The sequence below is a fragment of the Zea mays genome, chromosome 9 (genome assembly GCF_902167145.1).
Source record: "Zea mays cultivar B73 chromosome 9, Zm-B73-REFERENCE-NAM-5.0, whole genome shotgun sequence".
In the NCBI taxonomy this organism is placed as follows: domain Eukaryota; kingdom Viridiplantae; phylum Streptophyta; class Magnoliopsida; order Poales; family Poaceae; genus Zea; species Zea mays.
In genome coordinates, this window is record NC_050104.1 from 60,251,049 (window position 1) to 60,269,407 (window position 18,359).

The 18,359-nt window shown below is 43.0% G+C and overlaps 2 protein-coding genes across 5 annotated transcripts in view; both read right to left on the minus strand.

Annotated features, from left to right (window-relative positions):
• LOC103638564 (protein SWEETIE) overlaps positions 1-1,919 on the minus strand; it is an 87,351-nt gene extending 85,432 nt beyond the window's left edge. For 2 of the 4 annotated variants that reach the window (XR_002265108.3, XM_008661442.4), the window contains exon 1: positions 1,391-1,689. Coding sequence is in view for 2 of the 4 variants with exons in the window: in XM_008661442.4 (XP_008659664.1) it covers positions 1,391-1,558 (168 nt within the window). In the remaining 2 variants the exon portion in view is untranslated. Of the gene's footprint in view, positions 1-1,390 lie in introns of all 4 variants that reach the window. The other 2 variants (XM_008661441.3, XM_020544265.3) reach the window with 2 other exon arrangements.
• A 12,286-nt stretch (positions 1,920-14,205) lies between these two features.
• Positions 14,206-18,048, minus strand: LOC103638563 (uncharacterized). The gene is made up of 3 exons (XM_020544196.3): positions 17,866-18,048; positions 15,096-15,433; positions 14,206-14,785 (listed from the first exon to the last, which is right to left on the minus strand). Exons 2-3 carry the CDS (start codon positions 15,318-15,320, stop codon positions 14,336-14,338), a joined length of 675 nt encoding a protein of 224 aa, XP_020399785.1. The 5' UTR covers positions 15,321-15,433; positions 17,866-18,048; the 3' UTR covers positions 14,206-14,335.
• Positions 18,049-18,359: the final 311 nt, after the last annotated feature.

An 18,359-nucleotide genomic window follows, 5' to 3' on the forward strand; every position in this document is an offset into this window, starting at 1 on the left:
CCCATTGTGTTTCAGAGCTTACGCTTGGGACCATGGATGTTTTGATGATTAGGAACCTTGGAGAGGACCAGCAAGGACTTGGGAAAGGCCAAGGTATCGAGAAGCAGCAAGGGCGTCCATAACAGGAAGGAGATCAAGTGTGACTCGGCTGCGATTCCATCTCGAATTTCAGGACCAGACTGCACTAAAATGGACGCCTAGGATGCATCCGGACTCCGATTGCAACGGACTTGATATGGTTGGAAAGATAATGAGATTATCTAACCAATCCAACGGGTCCCACCTTAAAATTCATCCCAAGTGAACGGGAACCATCGAAACAAATCAGCGTTCAGATTCTGTTTTGGTGCTACAACACCGTCTGTTGGGTCGTTGGGTCATGTATCGTGTCGAAGCCCATTAGAAGCGAGACCAAGGATCACGCACACCCTAATACTTTATTTATTCAGCAGCACCGCCACATTAGGGCTCGAGTTTTGTTTAGATCATATCTATCATCGAACAGTGCCACCGTTCATCGGTTTGTGAGACCCCAACTCGTGATCAATACAGTTTTAGTTGTGTTCTTCCTATTCTTGCTTGTGTTCTTGATTGCGCTTGCAGGGACAAGCATTCCTGGCGAGGACACTAGTGTGGCACGATAACCAACGGAGTAGTGGTGTAGTGATTGCGAGGATCCGTTCGCTCGGAGCCTTGGATCATCAACGTCGAGATCTCCACCCAATCAAGTTATCATACCTCACGGAAGATCAGGCTTTGCCCTCTATCATTATTTGTTAGCTAGCTAATTCTACTGGCAATTTTTTAGCCAACTAACTATTAGCTCTAGTGCATTCAAACACCCCTAGCTCAGATTGGTGCATGGGAGGATGGGCCCAGATCATTTAGCATGTCCTTTTCCTCTGTTGTCCCCCTTCAACTACAGCTAAATGCAACCGCGTGAAGGGTGTGTTAGTCCATCTTTTTCTTCTCGCTTTTTTTTGTTTGGTTTGTGCAATGAATGGGTTGATTCCACCAAAATTCATGAAATGAATCATGATGCACCGTCTCAGCATGGGATGATTCCACAAACTAAACAACTGAAGAGAGCAAGTTGCTAGACTGGATATCACTAACACTTAGCACAAAACTAGAGCAACCAGCCAAATGCAACAGCATGAACAGAAAAAGTTCCTAGACTGGACATCACTACCGTTTAGCAAACAACAGGGATCTGTCAATTCGATGAGATCACGGCAGAGCAAGACCACTTGCAACTAGCTATAACCATGGGGAGGGAACCCGCACAGGAACAAACAACAGCAGACGTACAGCGGTGCAGGCGCGCGCATTGCCCTAACGGGAGAGATCTGCGCTTCAGGGAATGAGGTCAGGAGGCAGTGGGGTGGACCTTGGGGGCCTCGTCGATGGCAGAGGAGAGCTCGGAGAGGAGGTCGAAGCAGAGCAGCGCGTCGGGGGTCTTCTGCCTGGCCGATGCCACTACGGACTCCAGCTGGGCCACCAGCGCGCCGAACCGCGACAGCGGTATGGGATCCCCGCCACCGACGCCCTTCGCCATGGGAGGGTAGGGGCCTAGAGGGTGGGAGAGGGAATGCGTCACTGGTGCTCGAGTGTTGTCTTGTTCAACCGAGATCTGGGACTTGCGGTGTAGAGCAGGGTGATTTTGGACTCTGGCTTCACCGTAGACTGTACTCCAAAAGAACCCTAAACCGTATTGGAGTTGTTTGTTTATTGTAATCTCTAACAGGTCAAAAAAATAAACAAAAAAATAAACTGGGCCAGTCTAGAGTCTAGACTCGTTCATAGGCCATCCAACCATCATTTTTAATCTCCTTGTTGCATCCCAATACAACTCCACGGTGATATATGTCTTCGTACTTGTGTCCCATCGTCTACTATACTTGTGCGCCCTTGTCGTCGCCAGCGCCGATTGCAAGAATTGTGCCCATGACGTTTGTTAGGACCATGCTTCGTTGTCGAAGGTCCTGCAGAAAGGAAACAACTTCGGTTGAAGCTGCTTGAACGTAATGCCGAAGGTATCATTTATGAAGCTTCGGTATTACAGCATGTCCGAAGATAAGGGATTGAACCGACTTAAAGATAGAATGACCTTTTAGTCTATAAGGGTCTGAGTCAATGTTGTAAACTTTTATGAGGGGTATGATTGTAATTCCTCAGAGGCTGTGCCCTGTGCCTATAAATAGTGAACAATATTCCTTTACTGTTCACGCATTCCTGTAATTGCAAACGCATCACCCGGGAATTATTGTTTGTCAAGGCAAAGGTATAAATGTACCTAAACGTTATATTCAAACATCTTAAATTCATATAATAAGATATATGAATGATGTCATTTATTTCCAATATATTTATCTTTAATGTTTCACGTTTTACATTTACTTTGTATTATCTTTATAAGTTTAATTACGAAGGTGAAACCTTCGTAATATTATGCGTGTGACCTTCGTCCGAAGTTCATTAAATCCTTGTGGAGATAATGCTTCGGCGGACGAAGGGCATTGATATTTAACATTTTATGTTGTCTTGTTCTTAATTCATAGCATTTGAGAACAAGTCCCCAACATTGGCGCCCACGTCCGGTGAACTCACTTCCACTTTTTTGAGCTGATGGCTTCGTTCAACAATCAAGCTGGAGCTGCTTCGGCTCCGAAGCTGGTACTCCCGATAACAGGCGGTTCATGCTCAGAGCCAGCCAACAAGAAGCAGAAAAAGGAGGCACAGAGAAGGGTACAGCATGTCGGGGTGCAAGGACCCTTCATCAAGTCAAGATGGTCTCACATTCCAATTACCTTTTCTCAAGAGGATCTTCAACTCAAGGATTACCCACACAACGATGCTATGGTTATCTCTTGTGTGATCAAAGGATTTCTGGTCCATAATATTTTGGTTGATACAGGCAGCGCAGCTGATATCATATTTGCTAAGGCCTTCAGACAGATGCAAGAGCCCGAAGACAAAATCCATGATGCCACACATCCCCTTTGTGGCTTCGGAGGAAGGCAGATCGTAGCACTTGGAAAAATCACAATGCCAATAACCTTCGGATTCATTAACAACACAAGGACTGAACAAGTTGTATTTGATATTGTTGACATGGAATACCCTTACAATGCAATCATTGGTCGTGGTACTCTCAATGCCTTCGAAGCAATTCTTCATCCAGCTTATCTTTGCATGAAGATACCTTCGGACCAAGGGCCCATTGCTATTCATGGAAGTCAGGAAGCTGCCAGAAGGGCCGAAGGAAATTGGACAGACTCAAAAGCAATTCATAACATAGATGGAGCTGAAGCTTGTGAGCAATACAAGTTCAGAAGGGAAAAAGCTGCTTCGGCCGATCAGCCGAAGCCCATGCTCTTGTGTGAGGATATAGCAGAGCAGAAGGTGCTCTTGGGATCTCAACTGTCTGAAGAACAGAAGAAAACCTTGATAAGATTTTTGTTCAACAACAAAGATGTTTTTGCTTGGTCAGCTAATGATCTTTGCGGAGTTAACAGGGATGTTATTGAACACTCGCTCAATGTTGATCCATCCTTCAGACCCAGAAAGCGGAGGCTTCGGAAGATGTCTGATGACAAGGCTGAAGGTGCTCGGAATGAAGTGAAAAGACTCCTCAGTGCCGGAGTTATCAGAGAGGTAAAATACCCAGAATGGTTGGCTAACACCGTTATGGTAAAGAAGGCCAATGGTAAATGGAGAATGTGTATCGATTTTACCGATCTCAATAAGGCTTGTCCGAAGGACGAGTTTCCATTGCCAAGGATAGATTCCCTAGTTGATGCAGCAGCTTCATCAGAGCTTATGAGTCTGCTGGATTGTTATTCAGGCTATCACCAAATTTGGATGAAGAAGGTGGATGAGCCGAAAACCAGCTTTATAACCCCTAGTGGAACATATTGTTACCTTCGGATGCCTGAGGGGCTTAAGAATGCTGGAGGAAGCTTCAGCAGAATGACAGCGAAGGTTCTTCATTCTCAGATAGGCAGGAATGTGCTAACTTATGTTGATGATATCATTGTAAAAAGCACGAAGCAAGATAATCACATTGCTGATCTGCAGGAGACCTTCGCTAATTTTAGACAGGCTGGTTTAAAGCTGAATCCAGAAAAATGTGTCTTCGGAGTGAAGAAGGGGAAATTTCTTGGCTGTCTAGTCTCAACAAAAGGAATTGAGGCTAATCCAAGCAAAATCGAAGCTATCCTCCGAATGGAACCACCAAGTACAAAGAAGGGAGCTCAAAGATTGACAGGAAGACTAGCATCTCTCAACAGATTCATATCTAGATCAGCAGAGAGAAATTTACCATTTTTCGAAGTACTGAAGTCAGCCGAAGTTTTTCAATGGGGACCGGTCCAGTAGAGAGCCTTCGAAGAGCTGAAGCAATACTTGATAGATCTAACAACACTAACTCCACCAACGTCAGGGGCTCCTCTTTTGTTATATGTGGCAGCTTCGCACTCAGCGGTAAGTGCAGCACTTGTCCAGGAGAAGCTTGAAGGTCAAGTCAAAAAGCAAGCCCCAATATACTTTGTATCCGAAGTTCTTAGTCTATCAAAGAAAAATTATACAGAATTGGAGAAGGTACTGTATGCTGTTTTGATGGCCTCCAGGAAGCTTCGGCATTATTTTCAAGCTTACAATATAATTGTTCCTTCTTCACAACCATTGAAGGATATTATGAGAAATCGAGAAGCTACTGGAAGGATTGGAAAATGGGCTGCAGAGCTCAATGAATTTTGTATTGATTATGTGCATAGGTCTTCAATTCAATCCCAAGCGTTGGCAGACTTCATTGCTGACTGGACACCAGGGGCTCAAGAGGAAGAAACGAATAAAGATGCCGAAGTATGGACAGTGTTTTGCGATGGGTCTTGGGGAACCTTCGAAGCAGGAGCAGCTGCTGTGTTGGTTTCACCTTCCAAAGTTAAAACCTGTTATGCGACAAAACTTGATTTCAGTTGCACAAACAATATTGCTGAGTACGAAGCTCTGCTCTTGGGTCTTCGGAAGTTAAAGGCAATGGGAATTAGAAGGGTCATTCTTAAAACTGATTCCCAAGTTATTTCTGGCCATATTGACAAGAGCTACAAAGCAAGAGATCTGAAGCTTGAAAAATATTTAGATACAGTCCGAAGGATTGAGGCTTCCTTCGAAGGATTCTCTGTTAAAAATATTCCTCGTGGAGAAAATGAATATGCTGATCTATTAGCCAAGTCAGCAGCACAGGGGCTGCCCTTACCTTCGGAAGTATTTTTCGAAACAATAAAAGCACCTTCGGTCGAGCTTCTTGAAAGAGCAGTCCTCAACATATCCCCTGTCGATAGTGAAGATTGGAGAACTGAGATCATTTCTTTCCTTCAGGGTAATTTTCTTTCAGATGACGAAGATTATAACAGGAGGATAGAAGCAAGAGCTCGACCATATGTCATAATAGAAAGGGAATTATACAAGCGGGGGGTCTGTTCCCCGTTACTCAAGTGTTTATCCAGAGCCGAAGGCATAGAATTGATGAAGGAAATACACGCAGGCCTGTGTGGATCTCACATTGGATCTAGGCCTTTGCTCGGAAAAGTTTTTCGTCGAGGATTTTATTGGCCAAAAGCAGCTTCGGATGCAGCGGATTTAGTTCAAAAGTGCGAAGGTTGTCAGAAATGTGCAAGAGATAAAAACAACCTTCGTCTTTAACTCAATTAATACAACCCACTTGGCCGTTGCAAAGGTGGGGCCTTGATTTGCTAGGTCCATTACCACCAGCACAGGGGAACTTAAGATATGTTGTAGTGGCAGTGGAATATTTTTCTAAGTGGATTGAGGCAAATCCTTTAGCCACAATAACTTCGGTTACTATCCAAAAGTTTTTCTGTCAGAATATTGTTTGTCGCTTCGGAGTGCCGAAGGCCATTACTGTGGATAATGGGACACAGTTTGATTCTGAAGCTTTCAGAGAATTTTGTGATAAAATTGGCACGAAAATCCATTTTGCATCAGTTCGACATCCGGAGTCAAACGGACTTGTTGAAAGAGCTAATGGGATCATTATGACAGGAATAATGAAGTTAATCTTCAATCAGCCCAGGGGAAAGTGGCCAGATGAATTAATCAAAGTAGTGTGGAGCCATAATACAACAGTGTCAAGATCAACAGGCTTTACGCCATTCAAACTATTGTTTGGTGACGAGGCAATAACCGCGGAAGAAGCCAAAGCAGGATCAATAAGAACAGTAGCTTCGGAAGAAGGCGAAGACGAAGCTGATTACTCTGTGGAAAAAGATGCTATAGAGGGGATCAGGCTTCAAGCTGTGGAAAACATCAACAAATATCAAACTGAAACAATAAAATGGCGTGACAGAAAGGTTAGGCTGAAGAACATTGAACCAGGACACTTGGTGCTTCGAAGAGTAGCCAACCCTGACACAGTAGGCAAATTACAGCTGAAGTGGGAAGGACCTTTTTTGGTAGTATCTTCATCAAGACCCGGTTCCTACAGATTAAAGGATATGGATGGCAACAACATTCCTAGATCATGGAATGCGGATGAGCTTCGGCGATATTATGTTTAGCTTGATGTAATTTTTTCTATTCTTTTTTGTGGCACCCTTTTCCTTTCCAAAGGGGGAGAAATGTTTTTAATGGGGCCACAACATGTAATTTTTCTTTTCCTTATTTCAATTCTATAAGAGTGATATCCCCCAAAAAATGTAAATGTAAATGCAAAGAAAAAAGAAAAGAAAACAGGGAGAAGCTCAAAAGTCGTTCCTAAGGGAATGCAGAGCTTACAGCGAAAAATAAACGCTGATTCCGCCGAAAGTAAAAGGCGAAGAAGCTCCTAAGGGAGGCTTACAGCGAAAAATAAACGCTGATTCCGCTGAAAGTAAAAGGCGAAGAAGCTCCTAAGGGAGGCTTACAGCGAAAAATAAATGTTGATTCCGCTGAAAGTAAAAGGCGAAGAAGCTCCTAAGGGAGGCTTACAGCGAAAAGTCAGCGCTGATACACCGAAAAGTAAACGGTGGAGCCGGAAAGTAAACGGCAAAAAGATTTGAATCATTCTCAAGGGGATGAAGGGCTATGATTATGATTTTTGAATATGTGTTCCGATATTCATTTGCACGATACATTTCATCATGTCATTTGCATTCATAAACATTCATTTAGACATATATAGAATCATCATCATCATACCATACAAAAAAGATAGATGCTTCGGCAATGAGGAAAAACTTTGAAGAAAGAGGAAAATTTTCATGCTTCGTTGTGTACGAAAAGAAGGGAAGGTGTTTTTCGCCTTCGGCTCAAAAATGTAGTTTCGTTCACAGCAAAGCAGATTGTACACGGATAAAGGAGACAAGATATATTACAAGGTATGTACAAATTTACATAAGTTTTTTCCATAATTATATTACAAGGATCTCTCCAGAATTTTTTGCAGGAAAGTCTATTATAACAACTATTAAGCTTCAGGCCGTCATACTTCAGCTTCGTCATACTTCAGCTTCGTCATCCTGCACATATTAAAGAACAGAATAAGAAAGGTGCAAATTTTAAGGAGAAGGTAAAAGTAACAAACATAAGTTTCTCACTGGCTTAAGGTGGCTTCGAGCTTCGTCACCAGCCATTTTTCGCCCGCCATTTACCCAAATTTGGGTCATAAATCTATTTCCGATGCTTCGGGCTAAGCTTGGGATATCAACCAAATCTGCTGCTGACAAGCTGAAGTTTGGCCTATTCACAATCTTTCCGTGCATGCAGCCAGCCTTCAGAAAAGCAGTAGCTGTGCCTCGAGAAGCTACCAGGGCGCAGAAGTCGGCATGCCCACCAATAACTTCGTCAAGAGCATCAACCTCGCCTTCAATATGTTCCAAGGTGCTGGGCAGGTTTTCGGCTGAAGGTGAAAATTTTTCAGAACTGGCTCCGATAGAGTGAAATACGTCCTTCAGCCGCTGCACGCATCGGCTTCGGCTCCGGTAGCTTCGGCTCCGGCAGTTGCAATTTCAGTGGTTTCAGCCCCGGTAGCTTCGGCTACAGCGACTTCGGCTTCGGCGGCCTCGACAATAACAATTTTTGACGCCGATACCGGTGGCGGCGTCTGATGAATCACATCTGTCACTTGGATAATTCTGCGTTTTTTGGCTTTGCAGGACTTTCTGCTGCCGAAGCTTCTTTGTCCTCCTGAAAAAACTTCGTCAGTTCCGGTGCCAGCGGACTTAGCTTGACAGGCAAAGATTCAGTCATTACCTTCAGAATTTCTTCTACTTCGGCAGCAGAAGGTGACGCAGGAACTTCCTCATCTCGGACCAATCCCTCTAGTTCTGGAGATACAGGCTTTGGAGATGCAACTTTTCTTTTTCTTGAAGCAGCTACCTTCGGTTCAAACTTTTCTTTCTTCTTTTTTGGTTGATCTTCGTCGTCTTTAATCAAAGTGCCTGCTACTCTTTTCCTTTTCAGCCCTTCGGCACCCTTATCGAGCCGCCCATAATCAGGATATTCAAAGCCTATAGCATCAAGCACTCTGTTTAGCCTTCGTTTCGGCCGGGTGCCGAAGGCTGCTGTCATCAACTGATCCTCTTTTTTAGAATAATTCCCAAGAATTTCAGTACTCATCACTTCAATTGTTTCGAGCCATTCTTGGCAGGGTGCTTTAAAATATTTCTTGAACTTATAGTGGTAGGGCAGTCGGACAAGCTCCCCCTCTTTCTTCTCTCTTTCAAGCTTCGGCATAGCCCATTCCTTCATAGTTGGAAATATTTTGAAAGCCAAAAATTCCTGCACTAAATCTCTAGTGCCAATGTGCTCTGCAATAATCCTGAATTCAGCCAACGCGATTTGGGCTGGACCTTCTGGTGTCATACTGCATTGGGGTCTGGTCTCTCCGAAGATCAGTTCAAGCGGACTCTGTACCAGCTTCTCCTTGTCATCGTCAACTTTGACGTAGAACCATTCCGATTTCCAGCCTGCCGACCACTTGCTTCGGTAGCTGATCACAGGAAATTTTGTAGTTTTCCGATAGGAAAAATTGTAACAACCAAAATTTTCATGTAACTCATCCTTTCTGGCTTTGGTTTGGTAATGTAACTCGTGCACCCGGCAGAAACCTTCGGAAAACGGTTCCACCCCCTGGCTTCGGAGAGCCCAAATATAAACACTAAGCCTAACAATAGCGTTAGGAGTTAGTTGATGAAGATAGATCCCAAACTTCTTTAGCACATCAGCAATCATCCTATTCAAAGGAAATCTCAAACCAGCTTTGAGGAAACTCTTGAAAATCACCATTTCATCTTTCTGTGGCTTCGAGGTAGTCTCTTCTCCGCCAAAGCGAATCAGCTTTTTCTCATCTTCGCTAAAGTAGCCCGACTTCACTATCTTAGGAAAATCAGCTTTAGAGATGGTTGACTTTCCGAAGTCCAGGTGGCTAGGCTTGCTTGGTACTGCGATACTGTGATCCCCTTCAGAATCAGTCTCTTCAATATCTGCTTGTTCTGCTTCGGCAGCAGGGGTGTCTTCCGATGTCACCAACCCAGATCGCCTCATTGCTTCCGAGATAGGAACAGTTTCTGCAGCTTCGGCTTCGTCTCCTTCACGCTCAGCTCTAGCAGTAGAACACACTCTGGCCATTTGATTTTGAATTTCTTGAAAATTGCTTGGAAATTAATAACCTTTCTTCCGAAGCTCTTCTTCTGACGAAGCAGACACTAAACTGGAGCTTCGTTTGAATGCGAAAGTCAAGCTTCAGCTATGGTTAAAATTTTTGGCAGCAAAACAATGCAATAGCAATGAATGCTGTGGTAACTTCACACCTACCCGTCTGTTTATATAGTGCTGCAGGTAAGAAGGTGAATCATCAGGATTTTTACACCAGGCAAACAGTTGCTCGCACCCGCTGCACGGTGGGCCGCAAAAACAAAAATAGTAAACCTGCATGGTGGGACCTCTACGCGCTCGAAAACTGTATCGTTTCTCGACAACGAGCTCAGGGAAGGTGTTTTTCGGACTTTCGGCTTCCTGAAGCCTAAGAGACTTTTTTCACGGATCAAGCTCGTTACGAAAAACGATCTAGCACCGCGAATGGGCTACTGTTGGGACCATGCTTCGTCGCCGAAGGTCCTGCAGAAAGGAAACAACTTCGACTGAAGCTGCTTGAACGTAATGCCGAAGGTATCATTCATGAAGCTTCGGTATTATAGCATGTCCGAAGATAACGGATCGAACCGACTTAAAGATAGAATGACCTTTTAGTCCATAAGGGTCTAAGTCAATGTTGTAAACTTTTATGAGGGGCATGATTGTAATTCCTTATAGGCTGTGCCCTGTGCCTATAAATAGTGAACAATATTCCTTTACTGTTCACGCATTCCTGTAATTGCAAACGCATCACCCGAGAATTATTGTTTGTCAAGGCAAAGGTATAAATGTACCTAAACGTTATATTCAAACATCTTAAATTCATATAATAAGATATGTGAATGATGTCATTTATTTCCAATATATTTATCTTTAATGTTTCACGTTTTACATTTACTTTGTATTATCTTTATAAGTTTAATTACGAAGGTGAAACCTTCGTAATATTATGCTCGTGACCTTCGTCCGAAGTTCATTAAATCCTTGTGGAGATAATGCTTCGGCGGACGAAGGGCATTGATATTTAACATTTTATGTTGCCTTGTTCTTAATTCATAGCATTTGAGAACAAGTCCCCAACAACGTTGCCAGCGTCGATCTTCAAAACGGTCCCAACATCTTCGGCTCAAAAAAAATTCAGTGGAGTTAGTAGACCATGTGTTACAGAGAATCGTGGAGCTGAAGCTTTTAGAAGACATTTAGATAAATTATTTTATTTATTATTAGATTAAAAAAAATTTTAAAAAATAAATTGATATTATAGACTACAGCTTCACACTCGAGTTGAAACTAGGGATGGCAATTTTACCCGCGGGTTCGGGTATCCACGGATATCCGACCCGCCGGTTTCGGGTTCGGGTACGAAATTTAACCCGCGGGTCTCACCCATACCCGACCCGTGATAAAATCGGGTCGGGTACGGGTTTAATATTTTACCCGCGGGTACCGTCGGATATCTGAAATTTTCAGTTTCCATTTTTTCAGCCCACCTAAAATCGGTCGGCCCAGTCCAATGTCCTTTATTCAATCACCCAGGAACCCTAGTTTCTCTCTCACGGTCTCACCTCAGGCAGTCACACATAGCCGCCAGAAAGCAGAAACTGCTCCAGCGCTCCTGCTCCTCACCGGCGTCGACCCTGCCGCGGTGCCACACTGTCGCCTGCGTGGTTGGCTGGCTGCGTCCCTGCTCGGCTGCCCAGCTACCTGGCCGTCACCCGCCATCGCCACTCCGCCAGTGAGGAGCGAGATCCAGGCGAGGTGACCAGGCGAGTGCGGGCGTCCCTGCTGCCCGTGCTGGCGTCCCTATGTCCAGGCGAAGCGACCAGGCGAGTGCGGGCGTCCTTGCGTCCGGCGTCCCTGCTGTCCGTGCGTGCCGTTTGCTGTCTACGCACTGGGAGCCGCTACCAATTGTTGCAGAGGCTTCACGGCGGACTGACTCCAATTGTTGCAGAGGCTTCACGGCGGACTGACTCAAATCATGTGTTGTTGTCCAAGTTGTTGTCCAAACTCCAAAGAAACTCCAAAGAAAATCATGTGTTGTTGTCCAGGCTTGCTTCTGTAACAATAATCAGATTTATTATGTCTTGTTTTTTTGTTCTACCTTGTATATTGTCAACCATGTGTTTAATTTATGTGGAGTGTAATTATACCCGCGGGTATCCGATACCCGCCCGATACCCGATGGGAACGGGCACGGGTACAAAATCCTACCCGCGGGTATAGTCGCGGGCGGGTATGAGTAATACCCGTGGGTATTGTCGCGGGCGGATATTTACCATACCTGATCCGAACCCGACCCATTGCCATCCCTAGTTGAAACCTAGAGTCGTCCAAACACCTTTTTAAGCTCTCGGGTAGTAGATGGAATCTGCATGCAGCGTTGACATGATCCATAGGGTGTTTGGTTTGCTGGTTAAGGGGCTGTTTGGTGTGGCGCGTCTACCACCACACCGTGCCTCACTTGCGGCGGTCAAATTGGCTGCCACAACTGCGGCAGCTGAAGTGTGGCAGGCTGTGGCTGCTTAGACCATACACCAAACATGCCTTAAATTTTCCAATCACATTGAGGACCTTTTTTATAGAGCCTCATCGGCAAGATTGTTTCGGTTTTTTCTGATGAGTTTTTCTAAGAATCTAGTTATGGGTAGAATCTAGCTATAGGGAGAATCTGAGTAGAATGTGGATTACCTGTAGACGAAGATGAAGGGGTCCATAGGGTTTAGGATCTAAAAAGTGACAGAATCCTTCTATAGCGACGACTCGACCGATTGTGAGTTACTATTAATTTTGGACGATTTTTACTAAAGCGGTTCTCATAAAAGCGGGGTGAAAAGCTGATCGTTTGATAGACCGTACCAGCTTCTAGCTAGTGGCCAGAATTAGCAAAAAAAAAACTAAAACAAACTAGCCCTATCTCTATCAGCTCTAGCTCTGACTCTGACTCCTTTAAAAAATCATCTCTTTCCTTATTTCAGGAAGAGCCTTAGAAGGAGCCCTATTTAGTTGAAAACACAGCTTCTCTTACAGCTCCTCATGTACCTTCATGTCTACGAGAATTTTTTATGTTGCCTTTGAAAATATATTTCAATCTATAACATAATGCAATAACAAATAAATAAAAATTAAAGTATAGTTTAATCAGGCAAATCCTAAAAGTAAAATAATTGGTTATAACCGTGAAGACCTACAAAAATAGATTGTCTTTGCAAGATCATCATGAAATTTGTCCATATTGCTATCACTAGAACGTGGGTTTGATGTATCCGACGCATTTCTCGACGGAAGGTGTTTTGTGTATCTTGATGTGATGGTTGTGCACATAATCAGGATTTCGATCACACTTAACAAAATCTTTATGTTGTGTATCCATCTCACCAATGTAGTTATGAAGGCACATAGTAGATGCAATAATCATCATTTGCTTCTCCTGTGGATAGCTCGGCATGTTCAGTAGAATTATCCACTTCATTTTCCAAACGCTAAACCTTCTCACGATCATTTTCCAACCCTGCGCGTGAAAACCAGGGACGACAGGTTGATTTCTAAAAAGTCAAGGGTCTCTTTAACAATTTTACCACGCGAAGGGGTATCGGGCTTTCTCGGCCATCGGATCTCTAATCAACGGTCGAGAACAGATCCCGCGGGCGGGCGTGCACTGACCAGTGGGCCAGGGCGGTCATCGACAGAGGGTGGGAGGTGGACTAGCCGGTCGGGCCCAGTGACAAGGGCGGTCATCGGCATGTTAACTTGTACACAACAAAATACACATGTTCCTTGTTGCGTGCATGTGCCTTGATAAGTCATATACATGTGCAATAGATTAGAGGCTAGTTTTACCCCTACAATTTATCAAGCAGCATTGTTGGGGACTTGTTCTCAAATGCTATGAATTAAGAACAAGGCAACACAAAGTATTAAATGTTAAAATCCTTCGTCCTTCGAAGCATTATTTCCCTTAGGATATAACGATCTTCAGACGAAGGTCATGAAGGACGTACCTTCATCATCATAGTTAAAAGGTAATGAATGATGAAGCATACGAAACAAGAAAGGTTATATGAATAGACATATAATGTTGTTCATATGATATCATTGTATAAACATGAATATTGAATATAATATTTAATTACATTTATACCTTCGGCTTGACAGAAGGCAAAAATCCAAGTGTAGCACGCGAGCAATTACAGGATCATGTGAACAGTACGGGGGTACTGTTTACCTATTTATAGGCACGAGACACAGCCCGTGTAAAATTACATCCATACCCTTTACATTTGCTAATAACTTTAAGGTAATCCACCGAGGTCTAAATAGCCTTTCCCTTTTAAGTCGGTTCCCCTTTTCTGCCATTATGCCGAAGCTCCCTTGCATGTAGCTTCGGCGCTGCATCAACCTTCGTATTGTTCATGCTCTTCACACCGTGTGATTCTGATTCGAGACAGAAGGCACCTGTTCACATATTACCCTCGGAAAACATTGTTAAATTATGTTTTTGAGGACCTTCGGAAGACGAAGGCCCCCAACAAGCATGCATCACGAGAATACTAATAATAATGCAGATTTGTCTCAAATGTCTACATATCATTGGAACACATTACTTGCTACTCAACGTGATGTTCAATTCACCCAACATATACTAAGACAACAACATCAAACACACCCAACAACAGTTCAATTAACCCAACCACAACTCGGTTCACTTTTTAAGTTGCTTCAGCAACCATCTCTTCCTCAGAATCACTGGAAGTGCCAATAAGGACTCGTACTTGCGCGCATCACCTATTAAGATATCAAACAAGTCTAAAAATGTGTCTTCATCTAACCCGTCTATCTCCTCCAATGTGCTAAAAATTTCTTTTGATGTCGGCCCTTTTGGTGCTTCATCCCTAATAGCTTCAGTGAACTTGTCTAATTTCTCCGCCATCATTGAGGTGAAGGAATCACTGGACCGTTGCCTCTTCAAGCTTCCTGAGGTTGTTGATGAAGTAAGCTCTTTATCGGTTCCCTCTTCCTTACTCATATCTCTCGCACCATCAGTTGGGGTCTTTGCCGCTTCACCGGTTGCATGATCTTTCCCAAACACCAAGTTGATCGAGTCCCAATATAAGACTGTCTTGTGTCTGTACCCATTAGCTTCTTTATTTTTCTGCAGAAAACAATTTGAGGTGAGCTCTAGATGATACCATGCATTTATTGCCCAGTTTTACTGTAAGCCGCAAACAAAATTTTGAATAGCAGCAAGCAGCAGCAAGCACCCATTTTTACTGTAGCAGTAATACAACAAAGCCAAAGTTCTCTTTGTCGGAGATAAAAAATCTAGTTGCTCGAAGTACAGTATTAGATCAACAAACTTATTAAAGGACACATGCAAATTTCAGATTTGACCATGTAGCTAAAAAATAGAAAACCATTGATGATAGTGTAACAACAGAAAAACAAAAAAAACTGAAACTTACTGCCACATAAGCCTCCCATACAGAATCACTATCGACAGATATCTTGTTCTTGTTCCAATCCCAACTAAAGCCACTTGTTTCTAGCATACCATTGATGATAGTGTGGTGCTTGTCAAATGTCTTGTTCCTTGACATGATGTTGTCTTTTGTGATTTCCACATTGCACTTTCTCGGACATTCTTGATAGCAGTCGTGTAGACATGAGACTTCCACCCATTTTGGCATCTGTCACCTTTGTTGTAGTACTCCACGAATGTGTCAAGAAGTGCCTTGTCCATATCATCATTCCAAGAAATGTAGCCCCTGCCCGAGCCTGACTTCTTACCCTTCTCCATATCCTACAAATAAAAAAATTACAAAGGTTAGTAGAGTTATTAAGGAGCAACACAATATTTGCAAAAAAATATTTTAAAAAAATATCATTCATTGTCCACGTCTCGCTTGGTAATCATCAAACATTTGGTTAGCTTTGGTGTCCCTGAAGTTACTCCATTGATTTGATGATTGCACATTGGTAATCATACTCACTTCACTTTGAACATCATGAGATTCAACAGATATTATTTGATCAACTTGGCCTAAAAGTAAATCATCCATATCTCTTTGCATATCCCTTACAAAGTTGTGCAATATGCAACAAGCATTGATTATCCTAATCTGATTTTGTAAGTCAAAATATGAGTTTTTCCTTAATATAGCCCACCTCATCTTCAATAGCCTAAACGTTCTCTCTATCACATTTCTAGCTGTTGAATGGCGCAAATTGAACAATTCCTTGGCATTGGATGGGTTATTCCCTTGGGCAGCCCACTCATTCAAGTGGTAGCGAGTGGATCGATATGGAGCAAGAAAGCCTGGTCCATTGGTGTATCCAACATCTACTAGGTAATATTTTTCACTTGGAATAGAAAATGCATCGTCCCGAGACATGGCATCACGTAGCACACGTGAATCTGAAGCTGACCCTTCCCATCCAGCTAGAACATAAACAAACTTCATGTGTCGATCACAAACACCCAAAACATTGGTGGTGATTTGTTGCTTCCTATTCCTATACCTCCCTTGATCAGCCAAAGGTACAAAAATGTCAACGTGTGTACCATCTAGTGCTCCAAGGCAATCTTTAAACCACCTCCACTTAGAATCCTCAGGTTGTACAACTAAAGGGTTAGGAAGCTTGATAAATTCATGACATAATGATAGAACACCTCTCAACACCTCATTGAAATAGCGGCTAATTGGTTCAAGTGACCACCCGTATGAGCTACGAATCATCCTCATCTTAGTGCCATGACCCACTACAAGCAAAAAGATAACAACCTTTTCTTCTACCGACACATTCAAGGTGTCACACATACCGCACCTCTCACATAAGATAGTGCATAGGTCCGAAAAGGATCTCTTAGTTAGAAGCAAACTATCATAGCAATAAACATTTGATCCTTGATACAAATTCCTTAGCATTTGTTTCCGACCAGCTACATCTCTCTTTATCATCTCAGAGGGATCCATAAGATGTCTAGGTCTTTTCTGATAATAATAGTCCGCAATCATACCCATGACAGCTACAACAAATAATGATGCTACTCTCTACCTCTTCTTCCTACGCCTCTCTCTCATTTCCCTCAAATTTGTTCTAACCAATTCTAAGTTTTTGTGAGGCATCTACAACAGATAAACCATACATCATAAGCACACTTGAACAAACATGCATATACAGTTTGTAAGATTGAATGCACAACTGTTTGAAAAAAAAGAAATGTGGGGAAACTCAAGGCTCAATAATGTTCTGGCAAAGAAGTGTGGAATATGAAAAAAATTACTAGTAACAAAAGGCAAAAACTTCTTGAAGTAAACAGTTGTCTATGAGAGTAGATTATGCTGGCAGTAGGGCACTCTAGCCCAATTCTTTGGGTTCAGAACTCCAGAACATGCTCTTACCTATTTTTTAGTGATCATCAAACATCATATATAATGAACTACACTCACAAGGCATAGCTACTGGACATATAGAATCACATTCACAAGGCACTAAAATGAACCGAAGCATATTTACTGATCGTATAGAATCACATCTACAGGTATAGGAAGAAAATGAACAATTTTGGCTTCTATTATCTAATTTAATCTCAAGCACATAGATATATAGCGTTGCAATACATGGAAAATATAATCAATCCAAATACCTGGAGAACCCATTCTAAAATTGAGATGCGCTAAGCCGCCAAGTACCGGACTAATTCAACCACGAAACATGATGACTCACGCAATAAGAAAGCATGATATGATTCACAATTTTAAATACATGGCTCATCTCCCAGAAAAATTCAAGTAAATTGCAAGATTTCTAATTTAAGACCACAAAATCATTGTTGTTGACCCTGTAAACAACTGTATATATCAACATGCCACAGGAGAATGGTTAGATCCATTTACTAATTTATCAGGCAGTTCAGCATTTGGATTTTGGTACGACTGCACATCAACGCAGTGCTGTTTAACAAATGAAACTGAAGAAAACAAAATAACAGGCATGGATCTACTATGGCGTAACAAGGCTGAGGAGTGAACAGGCCTCAAAACAAGCTGTGCCTTCGGTCACCTCCCAACAAATAAAGGTAGTAAAAGGAAGTAAGGAACCATGCATGGAGATATCCAGATCAATGAAAGCATGCATGGCTCGGGCATGTCTCTTGTCTCATGCATGCAGTCGAATCGGAGAAGAAGGGAAGTATTAGAAAAGGGAAGTATTAGAAGCGGGCCGACTCACTGTCCTCCTGGCCACCGAGGCACTCGATGGCCTCGATGAACTGCCGGTGCAGCTCCTCCGTCCACCGCAAGCGGGAGTGTGGCGCTCGGGGACGAGACGAGTCCAAGGAGGCGGCGGCGCGGGCGTGCAACGTAGCGCTCGGGAGGAGACGATGCTCGGGGTTGAGGAGAGGAATCTGTTTCCTCGTTTTAGGGTAGGAAAGTTTTGCAGGCCTTTGATTCCAGCCCAAGAAATGGATGGAAAGTTACTTTCCAATTCTATAACTTGCCAAACAGGTCAGCCCAAGAATTAAATTCCAATTCAACCCAATTCCAATCAAACAAACAAGCCTAGGTGTAATTTCCTACCTTAGAATCTAGATTTCACTCTTGTGTTTATACTTTTCTTTTGAACTTGTGTTCACTTGATTGTGCATGTTTGTTGTACTATTTCTTTGTCATTTTTCCAAATATGTTGAATGATCGATTGCTTTGCGTAGATAACGAGCAGTCCGA